Source organism: Paramacrobiotus metropolitanus, unplaced genomic scaffold (assembly GCF_019649055.1).
Source record: "Paramacrobiotus metropolitanus isolate TYO unplaced genomic scaffold, Prichtersi_v1.0 Parri_scaffold0000058, whole genome shotgun sequence".
Classification (NCBI taxonomy): Eukaryota; Metazoa; Tardigrada; class Eutardigrada; order Parachela; family Macrobiotidae; genus Paramacrobiotus; species Paramacrobiotus metropolitanus.
In genome coordinates this window covers 257,705-278,725 of record NW_026570278.1, presented here as the reverse complement: position 1 = coordinate 278,725, position 21,021 = coordinate 257,705, and the positions used below count along the sequence as shown (strand labels likewise).

Sequence of the window (21,021 nt, the reverse complement as noted above, 5' to 3'; positions counted from 1 at the left end):
AATCCTCCTTAACGACGCTATGGAAACGCATAACATTGAATTTTTTAGCGATACTATACTACAGGTTACGTACAAATCAAAAGAAGATTTTATCAGCACGAACCCAAAAACTAATGTCATTCTCGCAGCATGAGTTTTACCTCTTTATCCTTTGAGTTATTTTTAACTGCAGTTAAATTCTTTAATTTTTTGTCAGGTTCACAACCGCCCATGCACGGCTCCGTCTGTATTCGTACATGGCCCAGGTGGGTAGGCGGCTTATATACTTTGATACGGATTCCCTAATGTGGATCCATCGACCTGGGGATCCAGAAATTGCATTGGGCAATTATATGGGAGATTTAACGAATGAATTACAGGACGGGAATATATTGAAGAGGTCACCGTATGCGCACCCAAGTCCTATGCATATGTCACCAGCAAGGGTAGACACATTTGCAAGGTCAAAGGATTCACGTTAAACCGCTCTACAAAAAAGACACTAAATTTAAACACTTTCACTTCCCTCTGGACGATGCCAGGCCCTCAAGTGTACCTGCTGCGCTATTCCTCTGTTATTCGCAGGAATAAAAGAACACTGGAAATCGATGCAGTAGATCAAGTCAAGCGTTTTCGACTCACCTATGACAAGCGCAGGATTTTGCCTGACCTTTCAACGCTCCCGTTTGGGTACGTTGAAGAAGATGTGTGATTTAAATTTTGGTGCTGCTGCTGCATGATAGCTACTGCTATAGGCAGAATAACATCTCCTATAAGCACTACTACCACTAAAATTATTACGCAGATAACGGCAAGTGCCTTTAGCGCAGGTTTGGATTTTTTCGGTACCTCCATCTTTGTTTTCAGTTACGCAAATTTTCCATTTCATAAACTTTGTGACTTTTAACTTACTTAAATAGTATTTGTCTCTCTTTGACCTATGATTGTTACAGTGTAATAAATGACTGAAAGGTGTAACGAATCGCTGCGGATATAATTCTAACAATAAAAATATATCACGCTTCCATAAAGAAGCGTATGTTGATTCCGTGTTAATGGTTAGAAAGTTTACCGCAAAATATTTAAATCATTTAGAAAATAATTTTGTTTAACGAAAGAATTATTTTATACTTAACTACAGCTTACCCAGACGGTCCCGCAACTTGTTTTGGCTTTTTGACTTTATCAGCCATTGTTCGACGTTTTGGCATTGCAATAATAATGCTATCCACGCTGTAACGTCCTACCAAATATTCAATATATTATTAAGGAAAAATGAGCAATATATTATTTTTTTGTCTATTTAAATCGTCTTACAGTTTCAGTAAAAGCATATGACAACGTTGTTCTCTGAATTAAAAGCGTATTACCGAGACCCGTATATCCACACTTTTCGGAGGTTCGTACTTGCCCAAATGTAATAGGCCTGCAACAAATATACATATTAATTTAAAATCAGTGCAGCTCACAGAAAAACAAAAAGTGCAAAACTTATAATATGAATGCACATATAAATGCAAAAATATATAACTTGAATATACAATAGAAATGAAATTTATAATAAATTGTTGAAATATTCACAACAGCAATATTAACACTTTCAGAATGAATATTTATAAAAACAATAAACAATATCAAAAGAAATAACAAGTAGTAGTTGTAATCATCTAATATTAATGTAATAATAATAGCAATATAATATTAATAACAGTATTAAATAGTTCATTGAATATTGCTATTATTACTCATGAAATAATAATAATAATAATATTCAGTAACAAATTGTTAATGGAATAATAATAAAATAAACCTTTAGGACTGTAGATCAATGAATCGCAATGGGAGAATGGTAATGGAGCGTGGATGCCTTGGTGCCCTTTCGTACGTTTATAGTAGCATCACAGTAACTGTAAAACAGAAAGTAATAATTAGTCAGTGAGACCAAATAGTTGAGCTGAAGACCGGAAAATAAGTAGATTAATAGCTTCTAGTACCAATAAAAGGTTAGACAACAGAAACAAAACCGTAATTATGGAATAAAATCGAATTTTAGTCAGGTGGAAAAAGTTGGCCAGGATTGGTGAGAAACTTTTTCCACCTACGACCTCTCGTTGCTTTTGAACTTCGAAACTTAAAAGCGTAACGTAAAAGTAGTTCGCATACCACGTAACATTAAAGTGCATATTAAATATTACTTACTTCGAGGGCAACCGCTTGAGGGACAACAAGGAATAGGGAGTAATAGCAGGTTCCAGAAGAACCGGGACGAAGGTGGAAAAAATCTGTCAGGAAACCTGACGGACTTTTTCCACTTGGCGTTAGTGTAGCCAAGCGTCAAGCCATAACCATACGGAGCGCTCGCAAAGGCACTGTATTATCAGCAGGAAACAAGTATGTAACGTAATGATATAATGATGTCATAGTAGTGATAAAAATGTTCTACATACCTTTAGTTGTTGCCAGTTTTTTAAATGAAAATGTTAGTTTTTATGTATTCGAACGCAAATGTGCACGTTAAAGTACAGCATTACAACGCTGATCAGAACCCTGACATGATGGAAGACAACATTCCATCATGTCCGCCTGATTACCACTTGGCATGGATGAAAATGGTAAGTTAAGTCGCACACACCATTTGACTTTCATTTCATACTGTTTCCTTTCACAGACATAACATTAGCAATTTTACAGAATGAAAAACGCTTCTGATAACGAAGTATCTTCCACCGTTCCTGATGAACAGCCAGAACATGTGGAATTGCCAGCAGAAATTCCAGTCCAGGAACAGGAGCAGCTTCCAGCGGAGGAAGAGGTTCATGATGGCCAGGAGGAGTTGCCCGAAGAAATCGTAGCCCTGGGACTGGCGGAGCAAGACATTCAGTTCTTGCGGGAATGTGCCCGCCGCGGAAACTGTAAGTACTTTAATTATCTAGCTTTTTTCATTTTATTATTTATGTATAATTTGTAGTGCCATTGCGCGCCTTTGTGGACGCGATGACAGACGAAATGCACCAAGAGGCTGCCGAAATGGCAGAATTTCTTTACCAGTTTAATAAATAATGTTTTTTTCGTTAGCTGAATTGCGTTCCTTGTGATTTTGCATTTTTTGTTAATTTTTTAGCACATTTAACTAACGCTTTTAAGGCTTAGCTTATTAACCGATTATTCGTGATTAAACTTTACTCTTTTCATTGATATAGATCCGTTCAATTAATCAAAACATATACAGGGGCAGTAGTTACAGCTAGGGGCAGTAGGTACAGGAGGCGGGGGGAAGTTAGGGGACCGGAAGTCAGGATTATGAGGATCAGGAGCAACAGAAGTGGTGGCGGGCGTGGGGGCGACGGCAGAGCGCGGGGGGGCGACGGACGTTGGGGCAGTGGAGGAGGGCGCATTATCGTGGCGGACGCGGGGCTGATGCAGACGCAGAGCTGTGGCGGACGTGGGGCAATGGCGATCGCAGGGGAGAACGATGGAAGCTTGCCTGTGCGGACGCGAGGCTGTGGCAGATGCGGAGCGCACTAGCGGACGCGGGGACGACGGCGAACTAGAGGGGATTCGATTGATGCGTGCGCGAAGGCGGACAAGCAAGCAGAACAGACGAGAGAACGGAGGCTGGCGTTCTTGCAGGTAAGCCTTGCAGATTTCGTATATTTACTTAGTATTCATTCGAAATAATAAAAGAATATGTGATATTAACATAGCAGATTAATTTTTGTTGAAATTGTCACTGATCTGCAGTTGCCAAATTCTCTTAGAAATATTATTTGTGTTGGTTATTTTTCAACTATCAAAGTAGGTGCAATTCTTGTCGTTTTATTTTATTTATTAATTTCAGATGAAACGTACACGCTGCCGTTGTAATAAGCACCGTATCCCTGGCTGCTGAATGTTATGCGGATCCGCTGAAAAATTATATATCTGCAGCGTCGACATTTTGTAAAGATGTGTAAGTGAACCGTGTTTCCGTTACAGAGTGTTTTTTGTTTATATTTCCCATGGATTCCTTCGCTGTTATTCACATTGCCGATGCTTTTCTGCACGTTCGGAATCCTCTTCAGTATGGAACGCACGTGCTTTAATTTTGTGATGTTAATTTACAAAAATAGTCTAAAACACGCGCTGTCACCGTGTAAAATCATGATGGTTAATATTAGTCTTCGTTTTTTGTGCTTAGGCTGATCGCATAATCTGACTGGATAATTATTTTATCCGATAAGCAGTTCCTGACCATGATTTGGTATTCCATTTCCTATATTCCCTAATCTCAGCGCAAGGATGTGTTCCTGCCTGTATCGGATACAATGATCGGTGAGCTGGCTAACGTATTTCTAGCATATTCTTTTCCGTTGCGTTTGTGTCAGAAATATTTTATTTTATTATTATCGTGTATTTTATTATTATCGGTTTGCATATGTAGGTCCGTTCTCCAGTTATTTAATTGACAAGTCCAGCTGGGATATCGTTACGATTGTGTGCGCCTTGATTGCTTCCTTTGGTTGCCAGTGAAGTTCTTTTGCCACTGCAATTAATTTTTATTATTTATTATGGAATTATTATCGGTATGTCAATAGGGTTACTGATGTGGTCTAATGTTTTGTTTTTACTCGAGTGACATGGTGCTGTTTGCCAGGGTTTTGTTTTGGCTGATGTATTTACCCAGAATTATTGTTTTGGCTGAATGGTTCAAAGAATCGCTTTCGAAGCGTTTGTTTTCGATAAATTTGTATTTAAACAATTAGTTCATTAAGTACTATTGGAGTTATGAAAACGTGTGGTTCTGTAGAGATTAAGTATACGGTAATTAGGAATTTTTATTATATATTGTGATTTTTTTGTAATTTATTATGACGTAAACATTTACAGTCCGGAAGTCCAGATGGGACGTGACAAATCGCAGAGCGCGCCGCGGGACGCCAATGCTGCTGATACCGTGTTCCAAACTGAGCAAACGCAACTCTGACAGATAACTGAAAGCGCCGATATGCAGACTGTGGATTGTGGTGTTAGAGAAAATCAGCAGGCGCAACTTTGGGAGCAGCTGAAAGTCGTCTCGCTGGACGTCCAGATCGCTGCAATCCGAAATGCAATAGTCCAACAGACTCGTCAGTTGGAGGTCACTAGCCTTCGTCGTCGACCGGCTGCTGGTGCATCTGAAAAGGTCAAACCGGACGATGGTCCGCCGAATCGGTGCTACGTCGGCTGTTGTGATGGGAACACTGTCTGCGATGGTCCACACTGTCGGACGCGGCGGTTGCTGCGCCAGAGCTTTGGCCAGCTGACGTATTTCGTTAACCTCTTCAGCGTGAGTGCAGTTAGTTCTTGAAGAAAAGGACCCTCGTGGCCACTGCTCCTCGCAGCGCCGGTAACTCCGCAGCAGACAACTGCATTCGATGAGCTCTCGTACGCGGCATTCGTTCTCAGTCATCGGTTCGCTCCAAAATGTGGGAAACATATCGTTGGTGTCCTTATCACAGCGCTCGGGAAACGTTTCGTTATCTGCAAACTTACTTCAGTCAATTATCCCACATTATTATAGAAATTAAAGTTAGAAATAATTTTTCAGACTCACAAAGGTCTTCGTTAACCGAAAACGAATCCAGACTACTCCGAATAAAAAGTGTTTGGTTGGGAAATGCTGCTTCGGTACAGTCGATGGGCAGGACGACATTGTCATACCCCAAATCTTCATTGCGCCACGCGTCGTATTCGATGCGGTAAATCTGTCCTTCGTTCGCATACCGCATCAGTCTGCTGGCGCTAAACCAACGTCGGAAAGATTTGAACTCGCATCCGCAATGCAGTCTTACAATGTAGCTTCGAATGTCTTCCGGGTACTCCATGATTTCGGATAACCCGCGTTCCAACGACAAGAGACGCAAACCAGGCAAATCGGCGAAGGTGCCTTCTTCCAAGAATTCTATCGTGGAATTGTGGAACTGGATGAGTCGGAGTTTGCCGGACTGCCAAAAATCGGCTCGTCTGACATCCAAGGCGCGGCAGTGATGGGCGCTAAATTCCAGCAGATGCGGCAGACGCAGTTGGGCCAGCTTCTTGGTGGCACGCGGTAAACGGCAGTTGTGGAGCTGGAAGACCACCGTCTGTTCGCGCACCGGCGCTAAGTTCTCAAAGGCGATTTGTGGTCCATCGTTGAGACTGATGAAAACCGCCTTGAGTGGTGGTTTAGATAACGCTATCGCCAGATGCCTTACTTCATCGTTGGATGCTTCACTGCTGCAGTTAACAGCCAGTCCTTGATTCTGAGCGCACGCGAAGGAGTTGCCGACGTTAGAGCGCACTCCGCAGTGGGCGGTGAACTGTAGTTCGCACTGGTCGCGGGTCATCAGTTCCGTGTTGAAGGCAGGAAGCGGTGAAAACATCCCGGACTTGTCGTGTATCACTTCGCCGCCTGTCGAATAAACAGTTGCACCAAATGTTTCACAACTGTTCACGTGCAAACTGATACGTACCTTTTCGCTTTCCAACGCTGTGATGCAAAAAATCCAGAAGAACTACGCACTGGACTAATATTTGAAATGGACGCATGGTATAAACTCTGGAAACTGATCACTCGAATAGCTATTCGCCTTTTTTTGGTAAAACGCACAAATGAAACGTTTTAACAAATGCGCAATAATTTAACATGAAACGATACGTTTTGCGAGAGTGTTATGTATTTGGTATCGCCAAACAGGTTTAGAAAGCGGCAGACAAATACAATCCACCGACACAGGCACTGTTTTGTTTCACCGTTTGGTAATATCCGCGTTGGACAGTTATTTTCCTTGCAGCCATGCCGCCACTGGTGTTAATTAGCAGTTATCACGAGACTTACTTTACACTAAAGAAGCAAATTAACAGGCAAAGCGATCTTGCTGCCTTGGGGCGCGATGTTAGTCATCGGATTCTGCACTGACGCGGAACTGCACCGGTTGGAATGTGCGGACACCATGCGGAAGTTGGGCTGATAGACAACACGGCCACCTCAGGGTTTGTCTAAAAAAACAGTATACAGAGAACACCGAGAGACTGCCGCCTTTTAAATTTTAATCTCACTGTACAGTGTCACTGTACAATCTCACTGTACAGTGTCACTGTACAGTGTCTCACTGTACTGTTTTGGACGGTTACAGTCCATGACCGCGGCTATGTATAGCTTTGGCTTTGCATTAATTTCGATCGCAGTTTGCCATCAGATGCAAATATCGCTTTCCATTATCGACTGAACGTTTACACTTTAAATAAAGTTCAGGTTAATTCATCTTGTCATAACTGCAGGCATAGGTAACCGCAGGGGTACGCAGGGCTGGAAACCTTCGTGAGCGGCAATCGGGAGGAGCACCGGTTTATCGAGCTTGAATGACCGGTATTCGGCGATGAAGCCGGCCAGCGGGCCGGTGCGCAGTCCTGGTGCGGTAATATTGGATTATCCGGGAGAAACATTTGAGGTCACGGGGGAAGTAATACTAGGCCGCGGCGGAAACATAGAATTGCGCCAGTGGGAGAGGATCGCCGAGGGGGTGTGCCGTGTGCGGAGGATTATGGAGAACAGCAGCAGGGTTGTCGTACTTTGTGCCGGAGATATCCAGGCGGATGCGATCCGAGCGAATGGGCAGGGTATCCAGGCCGATAATGTGGTTTCCATACTGGAATACATTAAAATTTAAATTTATTCCGACAATAGCAAACCGGGTTTTTTTGTCACTGCCGCTTTGCCAGACTGCTGCGGTATTTTTTTTGCGGTGTCGAATTGCGAGCCTGGCGGCTTCATAATAGACTTGTGGACGATTTGCTTGTCTTACAACCAAAGATTTCCGGAGATTTAGGGAGAATATATCCTTGCAGATTCTTAACGCATACTATTGTAAAGAGAAAAACCAGCTCTACTTCGTAATATTTTTACAATGGATTATGTGTTACCGTTCTTTTGTAATAACTATGTAAGTTTGGTATTGCGAAACGTTCCTGCATCTACTGAGCATCGAACATCTTGTCTCAGCATAATTTTCGTTTTTCTCCATGAGCCAACAAATTACTCTTTGAAGATCTTTCAATCCAAATACACGTAACAATAACAGAGACCAGTCATCGCTTTTATAAATCCGAAAAGAGTAGGAATACTAAAATTATTTAGTGGCTATCGTATTCGCGGTGAAGGCAGATAGCTTTTAAGTCTGAAATTCAGCTAAAACCAGTATCATGGAAGCGCCAATGGGCGGCATCCCTGTGTTTGCGCGCTCACACTTCACGGAACGTTTCGCAATACTAAATTGACATCGTTATTTTAAAAGAATGGGAATATTACCGCACTGTAAAAAATATTACGAAGTAAAGCTGAATTTGCAATGGTATGCGCGAAGTATTCGCAGGAATATATTCTTCGGAAGTCACGGTTTGTCAGTTTTATTTGGTGATTGTTTTGGGGAGTTGAGTCAACATGCGCTGCCATTTTTAAATTGCGCTTCGCAGCATAATTGGTCGGTTTGGTCCTTATCTACGAGTAATTACCGGCGTCCAAGTACTGCCACCGCTCTGGTGAATATACACTTAATTTAAACGGTGGCGATTGATGCATGTCGTATTATGCCGGTAAACATGGATAGATGTTCTTGGCTTAGTATACACAGCCCGCGCAGGTAAAGTACGAAGTACGTACAGACGGTACAGTACTCGTGTATCTATTGACGGCGTCGGCACTCTGTAGATTTATCAAGTCGCTATTAATTAATCAACAGCAAGCAAAAAATTATTATGCACATATTATCATTTATGAACATTCACTGCAAGATCGGCAAGAATTGAACATACCTAGGTAGTCAATGGGTACATTTATACATATTGATTCTGTCAAGCATTTCAAAACCTCTGGAATTTTAATCACACTGAATTAATAATATGCGAGTAATGACGGCTTTACCGAAATCCACACGATCACCGCGAATGAGAAAATCACACTATTACGTGCGACGCTTATTAACCAAAGACTATTAAATAAAATATCAAAAAAAGTTATCTAAAAGACCGAACGATTTCGGCAGTTACAGACTTGTACTCAGAAAAATCACATTCTATCATTACAACAGAAAAGCCGTCTCATGCCTTTCGGGTGCTAGGCGCAGGTCGAGATGTGGTGGTCGGTTGGGCACTGCTTCCCGGGCGTCCGGTGGTGCCGGTACTGCCAGCCGGCCGCGGGGGTGTTCCCGTACTAGCGGGAGCAGCGGATGAGGGCTTTTCGATGGGAGGTCTAGTGGTAGGCGGTTCAGGGCGCCCGCTTGTTGGGCTTGGGCGGCCCGAAGTAGGCGGGGGGCTGCCTGGCCCGGCGGTGCTGCTCGGCGCCGGCGATGGAGCGGGAGGTCGGGTGGTAGGGGCTGGAGGTGTGGCTGGACGAGAGGGTGTCCCGGGGTTGGTACCGGTTGAGGCCGCTGGAGCAGGCGGACCACTAGCCGGGCGGGATGTGCTTCCTGGAGCAGCCGAAGAGCCAAGTGGCCTACCAGTGGATGTTCCCGCTGTGATCGAGGAACCAACGGGACGGATGCTGGTTCCTGGTGGGGAGGTCCCAGTGGTTGCGCTGGGCGAGCCGGAACCCGGTTTGGAAGTTGGACCGAACACTATCACCGGTGGGGGGCTGCTAGGTCGGGGAGTGGTTCCAGGCGGGAAAGTGACCGCAGATGGTTGCGCCGGTGTTCCTGAGAAAGCGCTACCGGGACGGAAGTTTGTCCAAGGCGCCGCCGTGGACCAGCCACCGGTAGTAAATGGTCCATTTGTCCACGCCGGAGCCCCGGTGGCCCACCCTGGTGTCCAGGATGACCCGGTGCCCGGGCGAGGACTGGTCGCCTGGAAAAATGATCCTGTTTGGCTGAATGGCTGGTTCGTGGTCCAACTGGGAAACCCGGAGGTCATGTACCCAGGTCGACCAGTTGTCCACGGTGGGTATGTCCCGGTTGACCATTGGGCATAGCCGGCGGTCGCGTTTCCCGGGCGGGAACTGGTCCAGGGAAGATTGGTTCCAGTAGCCCAGAACGGTTGGGCCGTCGTCCAAAAGTTCGCTCCCGCTGAATAGTTTCCAGGGCGGCTGGTTGTCCAATCGTTCCAGGACGGCGTTGTCCAGTCATTCAACCACCAAGGGCGGGTGCTCCATTGATATCCTGGCGTTGTCCATTGATAGCCATTTGTTCCCCATTGATAGCTATCCGTTGTCCACTGGTAGCCGTTGGTGGTCCACCACGGATACGCGGTATTCCAGCTATCCGTGGTCCAACCACCGTGCGGTCGGGGAGTCGTCCAGCTGTATTGTCCCGTAGCCCAGGGATAACCGCCCGTCGCCCATCCTTCCGGACGGGGCGTTGTCCACTCATAACCCCCCGTGTTCCAGCTTCCAGGACTGTCCGTCCCCCAGTTATAACCTCCCGTATTCCAGGCTCCGGGACGTGGTGTGCTCCAGTCATTCCCGGTTGTCCACTGGTCAGGACGTGCTGTAGTCCAGTCGTAATAATTCCCCGTCGTCCAGTAATTAGGATAATCAGTGGTCCATGGCGGGTAGGTTCCCCAGGAATCCGTGGTCCGGGCGGGATAATTTCCGGGTCCCGGGTGTGGGCTGGTCATCGTTACGGGATGCTCGGACACCGTGAAGGCATCCCAGAATGTAGGGCGCGCCGTTGCCACGGACGCAAAGGTCACGAGGAGGAGTGTTAATACTGTGCTATACATTGCGGCCATGTTTAATGTGGCATTCACTTGTGAGCGATAAATAGTTTTCCGTTTCTGTATAGAAGTTGTCGACTTCGATTTATATGTAGCAACTTTACAACAGCGCTTGGACTTTCAGTTGAGAAATTATAATTCTACTTTTCCGAAAGGGAATTATGCCAACGTGCTCGCTGCGTGTCTGGATATACTTTGCGATGTCGGCGATTATTCTCGAGTGTTTTACTCGGCATGCTAAGCAAGCTGCCATGCTTTCTCACTGCTTGACGTTTGGTGCACTGAAAATAAATAATATCAATGCTGGGTTTGGACCATATTAATAATTCATTCGCTGGGCGCTTCGAGTGTTTTGCCGGGCTAAAGGGATTCGATGAAATCGCTTATTATTTCCAGGTTGGCATCACGGGCACCGCCCACAAAATCAGGCCACACCCTTGGAACAGGCAACATGGTTGTTGCTAAGGCATAAGTTCAGCGGTAGTTAATGAAATTTCGGCAGTTTTGTTAGGACACGGGACACGCATCCCAAGATCACAAATAACGGTTTTGTTTGATTTTTCGGTGTTTAAATTTTAATCATTTTAAATATTGGCTATTGCCGAATAAGGGACATTATTGTATGAGTAACTTTGTTTAGCAAAGGATGTTATCAGCTGCAAGCGAGAACGGCTGTTTACTCAGTGTTGAGAAAATACGTTTGTGACAGGCTCTTATCAGCGGGCATATTTGTAACGTATTTGTACGGCGATTAACCAACGCATTTCCACAATATTCATGATAAGTAGATGTTCCAATGCTAAATAAGAAGCGTGAGATTAATCGCATTTCACAACCAAAGCTCCTGCTAGTTGTGGTCTGCTTTGTACGGTAGGCTTTTGTATGATACTAATTACGCTCTATATGATAAATTCTCAATTTTGCAATGCAGCTGAGACTTTATGATACACTGAATTCTTGTTGAACCACTTATTATGTATTGCTAACAATTTCATAAAGCTCTTACCTGTTATCTTATCACTCGACGCTCGCCACTGCAAAATGCTTACGAAGTGAGTGTTTCTGACTGTACACTTATTGGACAGTCAGAAATAAATCCTACAACGTACAATCTAATAAATCCTACAACGCGAAATTGAGACGATCAGTACTCGTATATAAATTCTACGATCGCTGCAGTTTGCGCAATATACTCGTAATTTCCTTATCCTGGAGCTTATTACGGCTGATTTCAGATTACAACATACTCCTTTAGAAGCTGGATCAGAAGAAGGAAATTCTTATACAAAGAAGTTACTGCACTATATAAAGCAACCCCGTAGTAATTTCTTTACAACAGCGTGCAGTGCACGTTGCTGTAGAGAAATAACTGCGGGACAAGATTTCTGTCGTCTTGTTGAAATGATACACATTTAAAACTAAACTGAAACCCGGCAACAATTTTGTGAAACTTCTGAACGGGATGGAGAAACCCTGATAATCGGCGATTTGGTCCTGATTTGGACTATTTGGATCACTTGCAGGAAAGTATCACTAATTCCGGAGACATCTCGCAGCTGCGTGGAACGCAATATGTATATGTCACCTGTAACGTCGGCTTGAGCAGACTGTCGTGAAAGACAAAACGATATCTGGAGTCTGGGTTGCTTGCGATTGCCGTTATGCAGAAATTGAAAACCATCCCTCCGTTTATTCTCAATAAAATGCCTTTTGACTCTAAAATGTCTAACGGTTTCTAATAATTTATCAATTTATTATTTTTTGCCTGACTCGTATAATTTACAGTGCATATAACGTTAGTCTTTCGCGCATGTCTATATCGGCACAGCCATGAAAATACGAAAAATACAAAAACCACTTGAAAAATTAATATGGTCGTTTAAATTAGGGTTGTCTATTTTCTTTGATGTTTATTTATTTTAGATTAATTAATACAACTGTTTTTCTGTTTAATTTTCATAAAAATAATATGTACATTTAATTATTTATGCTCTAATTAAGGGCTTATTAATGACGGCATAAAAATTAATACTCGTACATCAAAACGAAAATACATAAACGCCCATGTGCTGCAAACGCACAAGCAGTAAGCCAGCACGTTAAATGGAATCTGGATTAACAACCAAGATTTGTGGAATTTCAGCGCCCTCCCTTGGTGAGGTTCACTTTTTGCCGATAGGGTTTCTTATTCAACAATAGCGAAACGAGTAGGTGCGTTGTGCAACCGCTCCTTCCATTGATCGTGATTAATGGAATTTGACAAAGACGCCGGTAATCCATTACAGATGCGGGTGTTGCTGTTTCGCCGAACCGCTTACCATATAAATAAATCCATATCGCCACTCTTCTTCGTTACTAGGCTGACATTTGCGATTATGCACGCTAGACGTTATACAGATTCATAAGCTCCATGCTTGTGATAGCATCAACGACGTGCTGCTGCTTATACCAAAGTAATCATCCTTTGGGACAAGACACCATGGAAAAGCATGAGAATGCATTAGAACATTTTCCGTAAATCAATGAACGATTCCGCAGTTTTTGTTACAGTGCGTATTGCGAGCTAAATAAATTTTTCTAGCAAGACTATTTTTTTCAAATGTCCAGTCAAAACGCGACTAACTTGACATCCGTTATTGTCGCGACACAATGGACGACGCTGCCGATTGTCACGCTGGTCACCTCCATTTTAACCTTTATCAACAACGCCGCTCTGGTTACGGTGTACATCAGCACCCGCAAATTGCGCACACCTTTCGGCGTACTGGTGATGAACCTGTTTATGGCCAACTTGATTTATACGGTACTTCAAAGCCCGCTTGACCTTTACCTGTACGTCACTCCCTCGGGACACACGCAGGCTTTTTGCATCGTGTATCTGTACGTGACTTATACGTTCCCGCCGGTGCTGCCGTTGTGCCATCTGGCCATCACGATCAATCGTTTATGGGCCGTGTCGCGGCCTATGTCCTATCGCCGGGTGCATTCGCATCGGATGGCCGTTGGACAGTCGTTGGGATTGTATGCGCTGTGTCACGTTTTTTACCTACCAGGTAAAATAATTTCTTCAAATTCATCTAAATATTTTCTTTCAACAGCAGTTATACAATATACAGGAAAAATTTACGGTAAGACCTGGATCAAGCAATAAAAGGTCTAGGAGCATGAAGGGATAGTACGTTTGTCTGCATACAGACAGATAGATGGAACATGAGTACAACTTACCGAACTTTTCGTTCCGTACGGCAGTACGTATAATTCGCCACAAAGGTATATATATTTACAGCTCAAAACGTAGCGGAGTGATTCTGCTAATATACCAAGCGTTGACATGCAGAGCAAAAATTACGGTTTTTTTGTGACGACTGGGAGAAACCAAGTCGTATCGTATTTAGTCGTATATTTATCTCAAAACCGCGCGTGCGCTGGTATTGCCATTTAAACTTTGCTCCGTTGGTTTACTGATCGCTCTCTGATGGAGAGAGAACGTTGTCAGAGGCGGTATTTTCGGCACCAACTTTTATTGCACTGGACTCCGCCGCCATTAACGGCACCACCCAAGAGATTTTTTCTCTCATGTTTTCTATGCCCCTTTTTTTACCTATTACAAACCAGGTGGAACGCTTTTGGCAGTTACTCTACAAAGGTTTATATCCAATGCGTAATGATGTATCCACCGTACGTACAAATAGTCGTACACAATTTTTCCAAATTTTAATATTTTATTAGGTATAATTGTCGATGGACTAGTCTACCGCACGCCCAGTAATAATCTCGGCTGCGCGATGAACAATTCTCCATCCCCACAAACGCCATGGAAAGCGTTAACGACACACCTGTTCTACGTCCTTCCCCTAATTATCATGGTCGCCTGTTACCCGTACTTTGCGTACCAGCGCTGGAAACGTCTGCATCAAGTGCGCACCGACCCAGAATCCGGCCCGACCTCCACAAAATCGGACAGCCAGCGCGTCACCGTCAACCGGCGCCGCTCCAGTTCCTTCTGGATCCTGACATTGCTAATTGGCAGCATGGTGGTCTGCTGGACGCCGATGATTGTCTACTTCACGCTGTATAGTTACGTCGGCACGCCGATGTTCTACCAGGTGGGCAAGATCATGAAGCTGTGCCAGACGGTGATTGATCCGCTGCTGTTTGCGGTGTCACTGCGGGATGTCCGTACCGCCTGTCGCGACATGCTGCGGCGGGATCGCTAGACGCTGCTTGTACTGCAAAAACCGAATAAATTCAGAATATGGATGCGTCGCTTGAACGCTTATGCGCAAATAACAGCTGCTATGTTCTCTTTTTTCAGTGACCGTTGTTTACGGGTATCGGATGTGTTCCGGTTGCGCAGTTGCGTTTTTGTTGAATTTTATTAATAAATATTTACTTGAACCACGGACCAACTGGTCGATATCACATGTTGTGGTCCTGCATTGTAAAAAATGCACTTGCACTTTACAGTAAGTAAATGTTTTATTATAATAAAATATTCTGCGGCTAATCCTTCACAAAAGTGTCCTAGTCCCTTCTAGCACCAGCCGGATGTTTTTGAGACAAAATTTAATAGTACTTTAAAAATTTCTAGATGGGACTTTTGCATTTCCATTAATACGAGTAGCTGCGAAGCTAACAGCGGTACTGGAAGCTACGTATTGCTATACTTAAAGTATTCTGTATGATATATAAAATATCCATCTTCTAACCTGCTGTTAAAATGCATTCGTAAAGAAAAGCTAACTTCAAGTTTACGTCACCTTACCTCCATTCATGTATACATAACAACAGTTTTCCATAGTTATAGTTCACGAGAGTGTACGGGTAGCTTTCCAGATTGTGCGGGCCCGCGCTGAAGCGCTGAGTCTGAGTCCGAGAAACGAGAAAACGACAGGAACCATTGTACTAAAATTACCACGTTGACTAATGCGCGAGTCTACCTCTTATCTTTTTTTGATATTCATAATAGCTTACCGATTAAACGTATTTACGTGTGCTGCCGTTTATTCTGCATTTTTTCGGCATTTTCAACTGCCTCGCTTAATGTGCTTTCTTACGGCTGAGGAATTTTGGCGCCATTTACTTGTTTTGGCCCACTAATACACCAAAACAACTGTTTTGGAACGGCGGCAGAAAGCGGTTTGCTGATAAGCCCAGCCGCATGAGATGATTCATTCGCTGCGCTCTCCCCCGAGTACTAAAATTTAGTACCAACCATCATTATTCTATTATTGATCACAGGTTCGCACTTTGCATAGCAATGATGGCTAGACAGGCATATGCCGATACCATATAAGTATACTTTATCTGGAATGCCGATGGTCATAAATTATAATAAATTGCATCTGGGTAATTTTTGAGTGACGGTAACTTCATTACGATTTTGTGGCAACTTCTGAAACTTAGACTGTTCATTGCAGTCTTTACCTAGTTATTTCGGATTAACTTCCAGCTGATCAGCTACGAAGGCGAGTCGGTGGTTTTGTTATGTCTATGTCGTGCAGAACTGAAATTCTAATAGTACTTACTACTTTGGCAGAGTAGGCTAGTATAATCATTAAAGATAGGCTGATAATGTTGCTGAGTTAAAGTCATCGAGATATTACTTTAACACTCTCAGCCTCTTAATAGTCAGACTCAGCCCTTTAGTGCTCAGACTCAGACTTTCAGTAGTCAGACTCAGCCTTTTAGGGGTCAGACTCAGACTCAGCGCTTCAGCGCGGGCCGATTGTGCGTCAGTGAGGAACGGGCGTTCCATCTATATATTTGCGCGAACTTGGCCAATCGAAAGTCGGCTGTTGACAGTCGACTTCGGATTGGCACAGCTCGAGCAACGAGAATGCATTAATAGTAGCCAATATTGTTTTACAACTGTAGCCGCGCGGCTTCGAGAAACGCTCGGTGCTTACATAACCGAACCGGATGCGTCGTCGGTACGAGAAACATAATGGCCGCTGATAAACAATCCTAAAAACATCTTCAACCTTCTAGGACTGGTCACTCAAGGAATGTAGTATATCTTGTATAACCACTCGAAGGAGCTTGACAGTATTCAAATGGCACTCGTCACCCGGAATTCGCCAGAATGCATGCTGGAAGTTGTCGAAAGCCCTGAATCAACAGCGTATGCCGATACACATCTTACACAAGCAATAGGTATACAGCTGTGCAACGCGTATTTCAGCTTGTTGATGCGGGCCGCAGTAAACAGTACAATAATAGCCTTTGGCTTCGCCGTACAATGCTTATATTTTCCGGCGGAACAGCCGCCGTAGACAAAGTGGAAGCATGCTTAAAATAATTATACGATTCATTTATATACCGAGAGACGACAGATATGAGGGCTATTCGACTCACATAAATACTGGTATACTGCAAGTTTTAGCCGACGCATAAATAATAATATAATGATTGTGGTATAAGTTGTTTGACGAGTTAACACGGATGTGACGATACATGTACCGGGTGAGTATAAAGAAAATACGCAAGAGATCAGTGATCATGCCCAAAGACAAGCCTGGAACAGACATAGCTATGCGAAAATACGTAAATAAAACTAATGTTACTGGGGCGGCTATAGAAGGCGCTGATTGGCAGTTGTTTCGTCTGTATAACGGACAAATAAGCAGACAGTTCTATTCCCCCCAATTTCTGACAGAGGCACACCATGCATTGTGCCGTGTGTTTGAATACATATTGAGACAAAAACCATAAACAAAATTTTACAAAAGTGTAACATTGGTGGTATTGAAAAAATTTATACGAGGACGGAGCTAGTATCTTCGATAGCGCAATTACATGTGCGAAACTCTTTGAACACTGGGCGAACGCACAGACTGATTTAACAGTCAACCACGTAAGGTTGCCAATCCATGTTTGAATTAGGCAGTGTCAGTTAGCGCACCCATCCACGGTTGGCGTCTAAGCTAATCGTGATGGGCAACCTTCCCCGTTTGACTGCTAAGGTAATCGTGCGTTCGTACAGTGTTCAAAGTGTCTCGCAAATGTCAACGCGCTACCAATGACACTAGCTCGGTCCTCGTACTTAAAAACGTTATTTGAAAATTACGCAGAGGAGCTGACATTGGAATCTGTTCGCTCGTGTACTACTGTTGTATATGTGGGAATAGTACCGCTTTATTCGTGAATCGTAGCTCGGCAACAAAGCAACTAAACCTGCTGCCGCGTAAAGACAGCCACGTAGCGGCGGTCGTTAAGGACAGCGGACAACGGTCGTTAAGGACAAAATATCCCGCCCTTCATGTGCAACGCCATAATATGTCTCACAATTATAAATATTGTAGATGACAACGAAATCTCCCCGCCGTATACTTTGCGGCTATTTCTTAAAATCTCTTAAAATTTTAAAAAAAAACTTAAATTTTGCGAAGCGCTAATAAGTGAGGAGTGTAACTTTGTTGGAAGCACTGTCAGATGGGTGGCCAGCAAACTATCGGAAAAAAAATCAGGTACGCTCAATCAAAAATCAAGTTGAGCCTACCTGATTTTATATCCCCGATTGTTTTGATAGTCAGTTCCTGGCCTTTGAACGCCGGAATTAGACCTCCTGGGACCGTCAACGCGCATATGGCAAGCTGCTGCGATCGATCGCGCTTTGAGATTTTTCATGCCTGACGGAATTCGCAGTACAACTCCGAATTCGCTAGTGGCGATGTACTAGATAAGTCGATAAAGGCCGGTGTCTTTATCAACCTGTTCTATGCCAGGCCGCCCGCTATTCGACACTCAGATCCAGTAGTATGCGTTTACCGGTAATTTTTGCTCTGAAACGCCACGATGCCGGCGCATGTAGTGAAAGCGCTAAAAATAATCGCGCGTATAAAGAGAAAAATCAAACGATTGCAACTGCTTGGAAGCTTTGCACGTGAGGTATAAGTTTAGAACGTTACACGACATTTCATAACTCGACATTTCACAACGTAACGTTTCACAACGTACATTTCATGACCGTAACGTTTCATGACCGCAACGTTTCACAACTATAACATTTCATGACCGCAACTTTTCATAACCGTAACATTTCATGTCCGCAACTTTTCATAACCATAACATTTCATGACCACAGCGTTCCATAAATAATTTCAACCATTTTTTTCTCATTTCGAATTAGAAAGGCCAACAGTAGAATAGATTTTATCATTGTTTAGCGGTAACTTGTAGCTACGACTTGGCGGTACGGTATTAACACCCCAACTTGCTCAAATAATTTGAATTAACAAAAAAATTGCAATATCTGGTAGTATGAGTCATGATCTGAATTTTTCAACTAGAGTACATAAAAAATTCCGTTAAAACTAAAAAAGGATTACAAGAAAATGTAGCTATATAGTTATAAGCCGCTAATTTGTTTGTTAAAATCCGCCATTACAATGCAAAATCCACATTACCCATACAGCATGCTTTCCCACAACGCTTATCTTCCGAAACATCCGAATCCGATTCGTCCTCATCATCTTTCCAAGACATCTCCAAGTTCCTGCTGATGTTTTCCAAATACTCCAATGGATCCATATCGTTGTACATAACGGCAACCGACATCAACCGCTCAGTCAGTTCTTTGAACTTCCGTCTCTGTGGCTCCGGTTTTTCACCTTTTTTCAACTTGCCAATACGACCTTCTTGTAAATTCTGCTCCAACTGCAATTTGCCGAAAAATGTATAGATATCCGGTTTGACAGATCCGCTTGATGACGCAAAACCGTTGTGCCATCCTTCGGCATTGTTAGTGGTCCTTTGTACTCCACCAAGCAGACGGTCATGACAGTTCCAAAATGCGATTGCAAAACACGGTGGCCTCCGCCCCTGCCCTTTTCTGGTTTTCACTGTCTGACCGATGTAAACCCTCTCGAAATACATGATTAATTTGCTGTCCTTTTCAAGAACGCATTCCGGATGCTGGATGAAAGTTTCGTAAACTTTTACCACGTCGTCCACAGGAACAAATGCCAATGCCAACAACATTTTGCACTGCGTGTTGAACTGCAGATCGGAAATGTATCGTTCGCTAAATCCGTACTTCAAGATACGCTTGCACACATTTTGACCAAAATGGAAAAGGCAACCTAAGTGAAGTACCATGCGGTCAATTTTAGTTGGCTGTAAAAATACTCATTAACTTAAACCAAAATGTGCTTACTCTGCGTAAAATAAGTGTCAAAATTTATATTCAAAATCCTAATCTAAACAGAACAATGTACGTTGTTTTTCACTGCAAATTTATGTTAATGTACTTGAATTCAATTAGTTAGTAAAAAGAAGTTTATGTACACATTTTTTCTTACAGTGCATATCGAATACAGAAACATCAGGAGTTGCGAATAAAAAGTTTGTTTTTGCGCTTACCTTGAACAGTTGTTTTGCGAAAGATTCTCCTGAAGGCTGTCCATGCCGCTTGTTCAAAATCGATAAGCATATAAGCCGGTTCCGATGGGTCTTGACCGTCTTCACACAGTTTTGCTAATGAATCGTATAATGCCTGGAACACCTTCCGGTATAAATCCATACACTTCCCGTCCATTAGCGCATAGACCAACGGAAACATTTTGCCGCACACGGAGCCGTGAATAGTATAAATTTGTCGGAAATGTTTTGGAGAGGTTTTGAAGGTGCCATCGGCGATCCAAACGTCAGAACGGGCAAGTTGCCGGATATTTGCATTGGTGGCAAATATGATAATTCGATGCTTATCTGTGCTACCTGTGTCATGCATCAGAAATTGCTCTTTCCGCAGTGTCAGCTGAAGATGGTCAGTGTCAATGTCGGCTTTTGTGTCCGGTGGTTCAGCACATGCGCCCTTTCTGCGCTCCCTTCGGCACATACGTTGCAGAGCGGCATCTGATGGCATTTTGCAGACAGCTTGTAAGGGCAAATCCTTGTTGACGATTAACGCCAACTGTCGCGGCTTTGATAAGGTTTCGCCCGCGCGCCGGTAGTAGCCAACAGTCTGAGAGTTACTTCAGCAACTGAGTGTTCGCAGATGGCTGTTCTTTGCGAGTTACGCGGAAGCTTTTCCCCCGTTATACGATATTTTGCTTGTGTCATGATCAAATATCGAAGTCAGAAGTTACTGTTTAGTCTCATGAGAAACATGTTTTTTTATTACAGAAAAATATTGCTATTTTCTTTTTTGCAGAACTGTACGTTTTCAGGACCGCAGCAGATGCAGACAACGTTGCCCTTGTGTGCTTTCACAGAAGCTGCGGACTGAATTCTAAAACCTTTTTAAATATTTTTTTCTCGTCAGGGAGTTGGACTTTGATGCGCTGCATCCGATAAAACCCTGGAACGACCCGAATAGCAACAGTAGCTAATATTTTCTAG

The 21,021-nt window shown here is 43.5% G+C and overlaps 3 protein-coding genes and 1 long non-coding RNA gene across 4 annotated transcripts; 1 reads left to right on the top strand and 3 right to left on the bottom strand.

The window, feature by feature from the left end:
- The first annotated feature begins 3,407 nt into the window (after positions 1-3,407).
- LOC129593042 (uncharacterized) lies at positions 3,408-4,523 on the top strand. Its single transcript, XR_008691039.1, has 4 exons — positions 3,408-3,609; positions 3,818-3,928; positions 4,157-4,290; positions 4,400-4,523. It is a non-coding gene; the product is annotated as an uncharacterized LOC129593042 (long non-coding RNA).
- Positions 4,524-4,741: 218 nt separating this feature from the next.
- LOC129593006 (uncharacterized) lies at positions 4,742-6,784 on the bottom strand. Its single transcript, XM_055489185.1, has 4 exons — positions 6,450-6,784; positions 5,552-6,388; positions 4,844-5,478; positions 4,742-4,759 (listed from the first exon to the last, which is right to left on the bottom strand). Exons 1-4 carry the CDS (start codon positions 6,523-6,525, stop codon positions 4,742-4,744), a joined length of 1,566 nt encoding a protein of 521 aa, XP_055345160.1. The 5' UTR covers positions 6,526-6,784.
- Positions 6,785-8,795: 2,011 nt separating this feature from the next.
- LOC129592974 (mucin-2-like) lies at positions 8,796-11,184 on the bottom strand. The gene has a single exon (XM_055489140.1). The coding sequence runs from the start codon at positions 10,693-10,695 to the stop codon at positions 9,073-9,075; it is 1,623 nt and encodes a 540-aa protein (XP_055345115.1). The 5' UTR covers positions 10,696-11,184; the 3' UTR covers positions 8,796-9,072.
- Positions 11,185-19,065: 7,881 nt separating this feature from the next.
- LOC129593005 (uncharacterized) lies at positions 19,066-20,234 on the bottom strand. Its single transcript, XM_055489184.1, has 3 exons — positions 20,044-20,234; positions 19,525-19,763; positions 19,066-19,338 (listed from the first exon to the last, which is right to left on the bottom strand). The coding sequence occupies exons 1-3, from the start codon at positions 20,216-20,218 to the stop codon at positions 19,066-19,068; spliced, it is 687 nt and encodes a 228-aa protein (XP_055345159.1). The 5' UTR covers positions 20,219-20,234.
- Positions 20,235-21,021: the final 787 nt, after the last annotated feature.

Coding starts and splice junctions, on each gene's coding strand:
- LOC129593006 (XM_055489185.1), bottom strand. CDS start 6,525: ATGCGTCCATTTCAAATATTAGTCCAGTGCGTAGTTCTTCTGGATTTT. Junction 6,389..6,449: donor CAGCGTTGGAAAGCGAAAAG/GTACGTATCAGT, acceptor TTTATTCGACAG/GCGGCGAAGTGATACACGAC. Junction 5,479..5,551: donor TTCGGTTAACGAAGACCTTT/GTGAGTCTGAAA, acceptor GTAAGTTTGCAG/ATAACGAAACGTTTCCCGAG.
- LOC129592974 (XM_055489140.1), bottom strand. CDS start 10,695: ATGGCCGCAATGTATAGCACAGTATTAACACTCCTCCTCGTGACCTTT.
- LOC129593005 (XM_055489184.1), bottom strand. CDS start 20,218: ATGGACGGGAAGTGTATGGATTTATACCGGAAGGTGTTCCAGGCATTA. Junction 19,764..20,043: donor TCGCAAAACAACTGTTCAAG/GTAAGCGCAAAA, acceptor TACTTCACTTAG/GTTGCCTTTTCCATTTTGGT. Junction 19,339..19,524: donor GGGTTTACATCGGTCAGACA/GTGAAAACCAGA, acceptor GGCAAATTGCAG/TTGGAGCAGAATTTACAAGA.